Here is a 12,375-nt window from a genome sequence, read left to right as displayed (position 1 = left end):
CTTCCGAAATAAAGAAGTCTTGTTAGGAGTAAAGAATGTTTTAAAACAATAAGTCGACTTTAAAATATACATGGATATGGGTATGACAATTATATTTTATAGTATTACCTTTGTTTTCTGTGTCCTTAGAAAAAACAGATAATTGACAGATGGTGAAATATTGTTCATTCTTCCGGTCATCTCGAATTAGAACAGTATCTCCCTAAAAAAAATTATTTTTATAACAATCATTTTTGATAGCGCAGAAACTCTTCATATTATTATACGTGTCTGTACGTCCGTTCGTCACTCTAAATATTTTATATGAAATATATTGATGCATTTATGCGAACATTATTTTTTTCCCTCCCAACAATGCATGGCATTAAGCCAGAACATTCCTCCCATGCTCCGGCATAAAAAATTAAAAGGTTGCGTGATTTTCTTATTTCAAAATGCCATGAAATTTAGAGATGACGGCATTATTATTATTTGCTATTCCTTTTCTACAAAATCCATGACGATGAATTTTCGATCAATTGTTTTTGTTTATAATCCTCATACTTACATAAGAATCCTTATTCTCTGGACAGGTGACCTCTACAGTTCGAACTGATCCACCAACATTTGATTCTGGGCTGCCGGAATGCACCAAATTTTCGGCAGATTTTTCCGTCAATCGACGTGGTTCCCGCGGCACCGAGTTATTGAAATGGCCGCAGAGTTTGTACACAGTTTTGTTTGAGTTGACCGTTTCCATCACAAAAACGGTGAATGCTTGAAGATTTTCTAAAACAATAAAGCATAATTTAACAAAATTGTATATATTATATGTTTTTACTTTTTAAATGCTTAAAGTGTTGATAACAGCCCTTTTCGTTTTAATCTAAATTCTTTATAGGTTGGATTATAGCTTAGTATCTTTAAACTTGTCCCCCTATCCCTACTTTTTATATTCTGTATGCAGAGGTGTATTTGAATGTTCGAAGTTGAGTAATTATATGGATCATAGAAATGAATATGTATATTGTCTAAATGCAAAGTTGAGTCCAAAGACTTAAAAATAAATAGTGGAATTGAATAAAAATGTTGTTTAAGAGATACTAGCGGTTTCGCCTACAGCCTCTAGAGGGTCTTTGCTTAAAGGGCTAAGAACAGAAATAACCCAAACATTCCAAAGGCTTAATTTTTAATAGTAAATAGCCTAATACCATCCTTGGACCTATGCAAATCTTCCCATAAATAGTAAATTTAATCTGTTCAGTAGTTATTAAAATCTAAAACTTCTGAGAAAAATACCTACTACAATATAAGTTTACCTTTTCTTAGTTGCAGCTGTACTCCTCGTATATGAGCTGGAGTATTTAACTCTACTTGGAACCATCTCTGCCTGTCCTCTCTACAAAATTGAAATATGCATTCGTTTAATAGAGAAATAAAAATAATATTTACACCTGATTGTATAATAAAATATGCAAACTTTGTCGTAGATGTAGAACAGAAAGACACTTTTTTATATAAAAATGTAAAAATAATTTGCTATTCTCCTGATAGTTAAGACTTTTCTTAAGACCATTTCTTTATAATTCGATCTTATTCGACTTAATTGTAAGATATTTTTTATGATGGTAGCCAGTTTAACTAGCTCTATAACTCACACACAACTATGATTGCACCACATTTACCTCTGACAGTCCACCGTGTTCTATTGATCAGTGGGTAAAGTGTGCTTCAACATTAACAAATATATTCATGCGCCTGACATAACACAAGCAAGTTCTTTCATGAATCTTATTTTAAATGCTACCCGCAACTAACAGACCTGTTAATATTTATTCTTAGGTTGAGCAGGTTTTGTGATTAAACTTACTTATCTGTCCATGCACAAGTTGTTGGGTCCTCGTCCAGGGCATTCTCAGCCTCATAGTTTCCAGCTGTAGATGACTGAGTGGCCACACCTCCTCTTACTAAATCTTTACCTGAATGATTTATAAATATATTAATTTCCTGTAATTTAGTGTCCTATTTCTCTATAAAAGAAAACTTTGGAAAGGGCGAATGGCCTAAAACCATTCAAAGACCAACACAAAGTTTTCCAAGATATTTCCGAGATATTTTAGTTCAGTCAACAAAAGTTATAAAGCTTTATTTCATAAATATTCTTAGGTTCTAAAGAGACAAATTGTTCTAGTTAGAATGAAATTATATTACAAAACAAGGATTATAAAATCAATAAAAACTAACAACCATCTAAAAAAACGGACAATTTTAAAACGAACAGCAAAAATTAAGAGTAGCGACAATTTAATCATTTGAGCTTTTATTATCAAATAAATTATAACAATCTATGTTTAAGAGGTTTTAAATATTATATTTGACAACGTACGGACGGTCGGACAAGACCTAATTGTATAAAAGCATCGCTATTAAAATGAATATTGATTTTAAAGTATGAAAACTTATAATAGTCCAAATTATTTGTATATCTCTATGTTAAATGTGCATCACCTAGGATACCACTCCTCTCTCCTCTCTTATTTTAATTTTATAAAGATTAGTCACAGATTAACTTACCTCACAGATCAAGCTCAACTTTTTTTTAGAGGTTTGTTTATTGTTTATAATATTTTTGATAATAATATGTGGCTGTTCCGTTAGGAATATTCAGATAGTTAACAGAATAATGTTTTATTTTATTTTGTATTTTTTTTTTGGGGGGGGGGGGGGAGAGAAATGTAAAAAAAAGCACAATATCTTAATTTTGTTGATATGAAAATTTTGATGAAGCACAATTCTGGATATATTATACTTAAAAGCGAGGATGGCATCCATAAAAGCGAAGCTTAGTGATTCATAAAGTCAAACTAACGAATATAACAAATATAGAGTAACATTAAAAAAATTTACATTCAACATTATTTAGAAATTTTAACAAAAAAGCTTGTAATAGGCATACTTACATTTCAAATTTTGAAGACTTTGCTTATATCTAGTAGTCCCAGGGAAATGTCAAAAATTAATTTAAAAGAATGATTATAGGTATAACCAAAAACTGAATTATTCAAAAAATATTAAATCAAAGATTATTTTCCTACATTCAGCAGGCTATAAAAGAAAATAGTCGAAATGTCAAAAATTTTAGATCTCGATACATACTTTTTAGGCTCAAATTACTTGTATGAGAGCTAGAAAGTTATGGGTAATGTGTCTATGGGCGCAGAGTTTTATGCTGAAGATAAAACTCTAAACAAACCCTATGCTAAAATCAATTTTAATATTTACTTTGATCTAATTGACCGCAACAAACACCATTATACATGTACATAAAGATCACACACACAAAAAATGGGGTAGATATACCACACTTTTCTGGGATCTTGCTGAGTCAAGTATCAACTGTTGGGAATATCAAAGGATGACTCCATACAAAATTTGAGCCGGATCCGGCCAAAACCGGCCGTGAATTTTATGAAAAACCGGTTTTTTCCGGTTTTTAGGGGGTATCTATAAAACAATTCAGCTGGAGCAAAACCGGTTGGAGGTACAAAAAATTTTACTTCACATAAAATTTAGCCAATGCAATTGCCTACAAAAATGTACTTTAACATCAACTTGATTGGACAACTCTTTCCCCTCCTAAATGTCCATTTAAACCTTGGAAACGGCAAAAATCGCCAAAAATCACGCCTTCGGCGACGATTAACGGCTAAACGGTCAGCCGGAGGCGTATGAAACATAAATAAAGAAATGTCCGCCTCAAAAAGTTGTTCAATATCAAAGAGATGCTTAAAGTCCCTAAAACGACTCCTTCCCCTCCTTTAAGGGGAAAAACTGAAAAAACGTGATTTTCAAAAGTATGCCCACTTCGTGGGTGTGGGGGGCACTGAACCCGTCACCCCAGGGTCACCAAATATAAAGTCTAGGCGGCCCATTATGCTGAATTTTCACCAAGTAAACATCTTGTGTCATTATCTCTTATGAGAAAAAAGTTATTAATTAATTAAAATTTCAAATTGTGATTTTTTGATGGATTTCTTTGATGAAATGACAGGCCGGTCAATTTTTAGGCCATTTTTTCCGGTTTTTGGGCCGTCACGCCCAAACGGTTTGAGATAATCTCATGGGACCTTTTGCCCAACCTAAGTTTGGTTATTTGTGAGGTCTAGGGAAAAAAATCAGACTTACACAAAAGATTATAATTATGATCTTTACACAGAAAAATGGCACGAGGTGAGGGTTTGAGGGGACAAAATGAGCCGACTAGCGGTTTTTGACGGCGCGTAGCTATGTCGTGCTTCATCCAATCCGGGATTTTTTTTTCTTAGACCTCACAAATAACCAGACTTAGGTCGGGCAAAAGGTCCCGTGAGATTATCTCAAACCGTTTGGGCGTGGCGGGCCGAAAACAGCAAAAAATGGCCTAAAAATTGACCAGCCTGTCATTTAATCAAAGAAATCCATCAAAAAATAACAATTTGAAATTTCAATTAATTAATAACTTTTTTCTCATAAGAGATAATGACACAAGACTTTCACTTGGTGAAAATTCAGCATTGTGGGCCGCCTAGACTTTATATTTGGAGACCCTGGGGTGACGGGTTCAGTGCCCCCCACACCCACGAAGTGGGCATACTTTTGAAAATCACGTTTTTTCAGTTTTTCCCCTTAAAGGAGGGGAAGGAGTCGTTTTAGGGACTTTAAGCATCTCTTTGATATTGAACAACTTTTTGAGGCGGACATTTCTTTATTTATGTTTAATTCGCCTCCGGCTGACCGTTTAGCCGTTATTCGTCGCCGAAGGCGTGATTTTTGGCGATTTTTGCCGTTTCCGAGGTTTTAATGGACATTTAGGAGGGGAAAGAGTTGTCCAATCAAGTTGATGATGAAGTACATTTTTGTAGGCAATTGCATTGGCTAAATTTTATGTGAAGTAAAATTTTTTGTACCTCCAACCGGTTTTGCTCCAGCTGAATTGTTTTAGAGATACCCTCTAAAAACCGGAAAAAAACCGGTTTTTCATAAAATTCACGGCCGGTTTTGGCCGGATCCGGCTCAAATTTTGTATGGAGTCATCCTTTGATATTCCCAACAGTTGATACTTGACTCAGCAAGATCCCAGAAAAGTGTGGTATATCTAAAATGGGGTTACAATTTTATTAGAGGGGGGCAAGACCGGTCACTTTTTGTATCGTATTTGTGTTTAGCAAAGCCAAACTTTTATTTGGTGTTTTAGCATTTATTTTAGTCTAAATGATGAATCACTGAAATTAAATGTAGAATGATGTACAAAATATATATCTGATTTTATTCAAATAATATGTTTTACCATCCACTGAATGTTTGTATTACACCCTAAGACTCATCTCACACTCCTCTACACCTCCGATGCGAAGTTACAACACCTTCCTTGATGTCTGCATTACACCCCCCTAAATTTTGGTTTAAAGGGATTGTCAAATTTTTGGTGTCTGTATTTCGCGCACACACACACACACCCTATTAAAATCCTATGCACACAACTCATTATTAAATTTTTATGGTTTGTTAAACGTTTCATTAACATTATTCTATTTTCTAGGCTTCTGAAAGAATGGGGGTTGACATGCCCGAGGTTTTTCATCTTTCCTTCCTGATCCCAGCGGGAGCCCTGGTCTCTACAACCGGAGCCTACTGTGCCATCAAAGCCAAGATGAACAGCCCCCCTTGCTCCACTATGGTCACCCTCCTAATGATCTGCAGCTGCTTTGCAGCTCTGGTTGGCTTTGGTCGTCTGTACGACAGGCTGCTGAATGCAGAGGATAAAGTGAAAGAGTTTTATCACCTGTTGGTTGCACCACATCATCTTGCTAGATCCATGCTTAGCTCAGCATCCATGCTGGTTCTAATAAACAAGACTATTTGTAAGCTCACCTTTCATACGGCCAACCCGAGGCAGGTTATCCTGGCAATTTTCGGTTTGTTGGCTCTGGTCAAGATTTCAGTTATCACAGTTCTACCGCAGCTAGAAACGACCGCGTTGCCTGAACGAGGGAATCAGATTGCTGCTATACTAGAATGTTTTGAAACGTTGATCGAGATGATGTGCATGGTTAGTCTGACTTCATTCTGGTTGTACAGACGCATTATTAATGGAAACCACGGTGTTAGTGAGGTCAGTGGAGGCGGAAGTCTTGCAGGTAGCAGTAACAGCCAACAAATTGATGAATCTGGCGAAACTATTGAGAACTGTGAGTATCCCCCAGGATGGATATTCTTTATAACCAGAGTTTCTCTTTTGTTACATCAAGTTGCAACAATCAAGAAAGATTTTCAGATACCAAGATTTTTTCCATTCCAATCTTTTATTTGGATACACTCTATTTCTATACCAATTATGACACTATGGAGCATGGAGAGCACCAAAATTTGCGCCAGTAAGTTACTCGGCCTGGGTCCTGCTGGCCAGGCCAATGGAGAGCAGGATAATAGCCAGGACTCAATTGCTATGAAGCAGGAAAATCCAGGTTCAGTGCCTACCCGTCCCAGCTCAGTGACCTTGCCCCAGCTGTTGCCGGGAGCACCGGAGATAAAACGGATCAAGTACATCAGCAACCTGAGACACCACAGCTCTGCCCTGGAAACTGTTATAGCGGCACCGCGCTTCCGCAAGGGAAAGAAGGGCGGCAAGGGTCCCCTGGACAGTGCTATGCTGGATATGGTGGGAGAGAAAATAATTCCTCTGGAAGAAAGTGAGTCAGAGGAGGAATCTAATTGTAAGCAGATGTAAAACTGAAATATGTCTAATAATATTTTGTTCTCCAAAACATTAGAAAAAATATTTTATGTAGCAAATTTCAAAAATATTTATGCTTTTTAAATAAAGTATACTTTATTTGGTAAAACTTTTTTAATTGCATTATTTAGAAATCACAAAAATCGGATGATCAGATGTTTTAAGCCTAATATTAGGTTATTTAGGACAGATTAATATAGTTTTTTCATAAATTTGAGCTCTAGGCGTCAAAAAAAGGATATTTTTTTTAAAATCTTACCACAAAAAGGAACACTGTTGGTCCACTTTCCATCCTGCCCACACTCCCTGACCTGGGACCCGTACAGTCTGTACCCTGGGGTGGGGCAACTATACTCAACCCTGTCCCCGACTGGGTGGGATTCTGGGGGCGGGGCTGCGGGGAGCAGGAATCCTTGTCGCTTGACCTTGAGCTGACCGTACTGTGGCCGACCAGGCCACCCACAATCTAAAAGGAAAAATTATATTAAAAATAAAGGCTAATTTGTCCAATTTTCGGTTACAAAGATATTTGAAAACTTGTTTATAAGTGCTCTATAATTATAGTATTAGTAATGTCCGTCCATCCGTCCGTCAAAGTCACTTAAGAAAATATGACGATAACTTGACAAATATATTTAAAAATTTGCATATTTGTTTTTTTCTACTTTGTACTATTTACTTCAATGTTGAGGATAAGTTTCAGAGATTAAATTATCTTTCCTTGTCCTCTCCCTTTCTGATTACATGAGAATTCATATATTCATGATTTATAAATTGTTCACACCAAACATATTATTTAGAATGATTAATTTTTATATAAATTATCATTATTATATAACATAAACATAGTCTCTAACCTCAGGCATTTTATCAAATACAGTGAAAGGTTCATAGAAGATAAAATAATAATTGATATAGATATCCTTCTTTGATGCAAGCATAGAAAAGGAACATTAAAATCACACTCTCAAATTAAATTTTTTGAGTCAAATTCAACCCCGGGTTATACATAGATCATTGTTGGTATTGGTCTAATCCAAAATTTATGATATTGAAGACAAATTTATTCCATTTTCAAATTAAATGTTTTAAGGGGGCGGCTTATACATTATTAATAAGATGGGACGTAGGGCCATCCAAATTATTGCAAGCAACCAATCCCTTTATTGCATGACCTTTGTTTTGAAGTCATAAATTGCTCCTGTTTATGGCACGCATACAACTATTATTACTGTTTCACTTCTGACATAGTAGCAGTAAGTTAGAGAAAGTTAGTACAAAGTTATTAAGTAGCAGTTGTGCTAAGTGCTTACACCGAACTTCCATCTTGTATATTGATTTATAAAAGCAATAAAAATAATATTTTATGAATTAATTTTGATTAACTTTACCACATAATTAATAGTATTACATGTATTAATTCCAGGGACAGGTGATTATGCGCATGAAAAAAAACATTTTGCACGAACTTTTTGCCAGTCCGAAATCTTAGATTAATTAGACCATTGATTTATTTTCAGTGTCTAATTGTAGAATAATAGCATGCCGTGATAGTTACCATTTAAGGAAAAATACAAAATTTGATATAGTTTTAATTTTAGACTAGAGAAAAGTTTTTTTGTGACTTTGTCTTAGATGCAGAATCCTTACCTCTGATAGTTTCCGATTACTTGTGCAAATTTCCCAAGACATTATTTCCCCTTTCATTATTTACAAATATATAAATACAGAGATAGAGGGATACACCTTTCATTATTTACAAATATATAAATACAGAGATAGAGGGATACACCTTTCATTATTTACAAATATATAAATACAGAGATAGAGGGATACACCTTTCATTATTTACACATATATAAATTCAGGGATAGAGGGAAATGATATCCTCAACAAAATTTATTTCATGACGAAAGATATTTTTTACCTGCGTATTTTATCAGACTATTTTAACAATCCTATTTATAAAGTAGTAAGCGTTTTTTGTCCGTCCCGAAGGATCTCACTAACCGCTGAACCGATATTGTTCTCGTTTACAGTGAAGCTTCTTATAGGTCCTGGGAAGGGTTTAAACTATTTGGGGAGGGTGTCTTCACCCCCCTCCCCCTTCCCCCCAAAAAATATTTTTTACTCTTTTGAAACTCAAATTTAAAATTTAAGTGTCCCTAGAGGCTTCTAACAATGGCATGTAAATTGATTTACATCCCCAATAAAGATACACAAAATTAACCCTTCTGTAGATTACAATTAGTTGTTGAAACCTTTGGACACTCAACTTAAAGAACCAACCAATCAAAATTTCGCAAAAGTCCCCAGGGTTGTTAATCCAACAAATAAGAATCGTTATTTAAAACTTTGGGGGTTAGTGTAGCCCTCTTTGCATATCCCTGGGTTTGTTAAAATATCATAGCATTTATATTGTAATGTTTCTATTATGTGAAAGGAAGAAGCTATCCCGGAAACAACTTTAGAAAATTCCCTGTTAAAAATATCGATCAAGTTCACGGTGAAATATTCTATGAACTTAAAAGGCTGCTATCGAATAAATTATGTTCGTACAAATAATCTGGAATAGCCATTACACAATTATGCACAGTAATCTCGCAGTGGACGTAAATGCGCAAAAAGAACTTATTTTACGCGTATATATCTCTATAGGATGCCCTGTCAAAAATATTGATATCTGGTATAGGCTACCCTGTTAAAATATTGCTATCTTGTAAAGGCTATCCTATTAAAATGTTAATTATATCTTGTCGATTAAACTATCTATTATTCTAACAGGGTTAGATAATATTTGTAAATGAAAATATTGACAATTGCTCTCTATATAAACACACAAGATAGATAAGTTAACACATATTCTTTGCTTCGCTGGTTTTGTTCCCACGCATACTTACACACACACACACACACAAACATCACACACTCACTCACATACTCCCTCACACACATTCTTAAGCACACACTCTAGTACATACTTTCACACATAAGTAGAAACATTCACACACATGCTGGTCTGTTTGTCTGTCCATTGTGTTCAAATGAGTATTTTGTGTAATATTCTAATTGTTCATAATTTTGCTGGTTTAGTGAATGTGTTTGTGTCTCATCTCTGACTCTCAAACAATTCCTTCTTTAGTTCTAAACATTTGCAACATTCAGGCAAAATAAAATAACTTTTTATGTCTTAGCTTTCTATTCTAGAACATCTAGTATCTCAAATTAAAACAGCTGCTTTAAAATAAAATAGTTGTAACGGGGCAAAGTAACTTTTATTTCTATTGAAATGTGAAATATCACACAGAGTGCGAATTTTTGTTCAGCCAATTTTGATTATCGTGTGAAGTCGCGTGCTTGCACACCAAGAGAAAATATTCTGAAAAAATACAAATATGTATTCCAAAGTAAAATATCTTATTAGGCCCTCATTCAAGTTTAAAGTAATTTAGAAATATTCTATCAAGTATCAGTACTACAACATAAGCAATTTCTTCATCTTTAGTTTAATACTATTGTGCCTAATGTTCTTAGGAATTCCTAGAATCGCCTTCACAAATTGAATATTAACAAAAAGATTAGATATAAGATTTCAGTACCTTTTACAAGTTTTTAGGAAATTAATAACACTATTCCAACATGCCTTTAAACTACGATCAGAACTATTCGTTTTATATGGACATATACACCTTTAGTGCAAATAAGCGCCGCTCTTTAAAATTAATATTATTTGTAACTGTGTACAAATGTTAATGTGCTATAGGGCTATATAGGGTAATTTGGTTAAATTCTGCCGAAAAAAATTGACCTCATTCTTAGATAGCTAGATTATATGTATGTCGCGCTTGTCCTAATTAGATTATAATTTGTAAAGTTTTTAAGTTTGACAAAATGCATTTTTACGACAGAACCTAACCGGCTACGACCGAAATTACCCTGAGCTATTTTTGTTGTTATGTTGAATGCTGGAAGTTAAATAGAATTGGTAATATGCATATAAACCCAGGGAGTGAGTACACTGTTTATTACACTAGTCCCCAAAGTTTTACAATAACGTTTTATTATTCGTTGGCTTAACAACTCTGGAGGCTTTCATTGAATTTTGATTGGTTAGTTAATTAAGTTGAGTGTCCAAACATTTCAACCACTGATTGGGATCTAGAGAAGGGTTAATTTAGTGTATCATTATTGGGGATGTATGATAATTTATCGGCCATTGTCTTATCCTATTCCATCCCTGATATAAACCACACACATGACTAAATGTTGAATTGTTCAGTCTTAATTACATAATGAGCTACATAAGAAATAATACGTATCAAACTACTATACAAATTCTACTTGTTGGTCAATCAGGTTGTCGGCAAGAAATTTACAATCAAAGGCGTTAACGTTTTTGTGCAGGATGGTGTTTTTCTGGATCATGGAAAGAAAACAAAGTAGCGGGTTTAATCGTATTTTCACATTAGCTTTTGATATGATATTTTAGGTTAGGTTAGATAAATGTTAATGGTTTCCTCGCAGGGAAAGGAAATTTGCCCCCCCCCCCCCCCCCCCAGGGGCTAGACATAGGAGAACAGCTACTAAAATACGACGAAACCCACTAACTCGTTTTCTTTCAATGATCCGATTTTTTGGGGGAAATGCATGGTAGTACAAGTAGATATGCTAACTTTATAACCATTTAAAAAATTATTCTTTCGCCCCAAGGAGTGTTGGGAGGACATAATCACCATACAAAAAAATCTCATGCTAAACGTTGGGTGTTGTATTACCCCTAACCCCACAAATCCTTAAAAACCAATCCCCAAAAATTCTCTCTTTGAAACTCTTAATTTTTACAAATCAGGTTAATTTAAAAATTTCACACGACAGTTGGATATTTACAACACACTTTTGCTATTCCATAAGTTTAACATTATTTATCACAATGAATTATTTGATAATGCATAAACATTATTTTAGTTATATGATGTAATGAAATAACTATAATTTTGATTATATTCTACTAGTAATAAATAATTTCTACATAAAGGTTATCTTGTTCCCAAGATTATTTAGCCTGTTATAACCAGGTCTTGGCAGCCGCACATTTTTAAAGCGTACCAGATGCTGAAGCTGCGTTTCTTTTAGACGGATGCGACTAAATTTCGTTTCATCGGCTTGTACCTAACTTTTCGGCCAATATTTTTTAACAGGTTGACAAAATTTTAATTGCAATTGATAATTTTTTGTCATATTATTAGTTTGTTAGAATACGATCAATTAAGTATTTTCATAATAGCGTGACAGGACATTGCTTCGGCTGCCGAGCCCTGATTACAACATCGTTCAACAAAAAATAATGATTGATCATCCTCTAATCTTTAATTTTAGTGTGAATTTCATCAAATTTAAATTTTTTGCATTCTTATTTATTGTCTATAATTTCAGCGCATATTATAATTAGCAAAGCTACTTCACAAGTCTTATGTATCGGTCCGTTGGTATAATAAAAATACAGTAAAATATTTCGCATTAATGAAACAATATGTATAATATTTTGTTTGTATTAATAGTTAAAATTTTATTTCATTGGGAAAAAAAAACATTTTTAGGTTTGAAAGTAAGTAATATTATCTTTA

General features: G+C 34.3%; 1 protein-coding gene across 1 annotated transcript in view; it reads right to left on the bottom strand.

Annotated features, from left to right (window-relative positions):
- LOC145318039 (uncharacterized) overlaps positions 1-12,375 on the bottom strand; it is a 68,478-nt gene that overhangs the window by 51,984 nt on the left and 4,119 nt on the right. Inside the window, exons 2-6 of the mRNA XM_080159353.1 lie at positions 7,011-7,217; positions 1,850-1,958; positions 1,299-1,378; positions 548-768; positions 109-202 (exon numbers count right to left, since the gene is read on the bottom strand). Coding sequence (XP_080015479.1) covers positions 109-202; positions 548-768; positions 1,299-1,378; positions 1,850-1,958; positions 7,011-7,217 — 711 coding nt within the window. The remainder of the gene's footprint in view (positions 1-108; positions 203-547; positions 769-1,298; positions 1,379-1,849; positions 1,959-7,010; positions 7,218-12,375) is intronic.

The sequence above is a fragment of the Acartia tonsa genome, chromosome 4, assembly GCF_053477335.1.
Source record: "Acartia tonsa isolate MP-2025a chromosome 4, ASM5347733v1, whole genome shotgun sequence".
In the NCBI taxonomy this organism is placed as follows: Eukaryota; Metazoa; Arthropoda; class Copepoda; order Calanoida; family Acartiidae; genus Acartia; species Acartia tonsa.
Note: the sequence above shows the minus strand (reverse complement) of the source record. Positions and strands in the feature narration are given on the sequence as shown.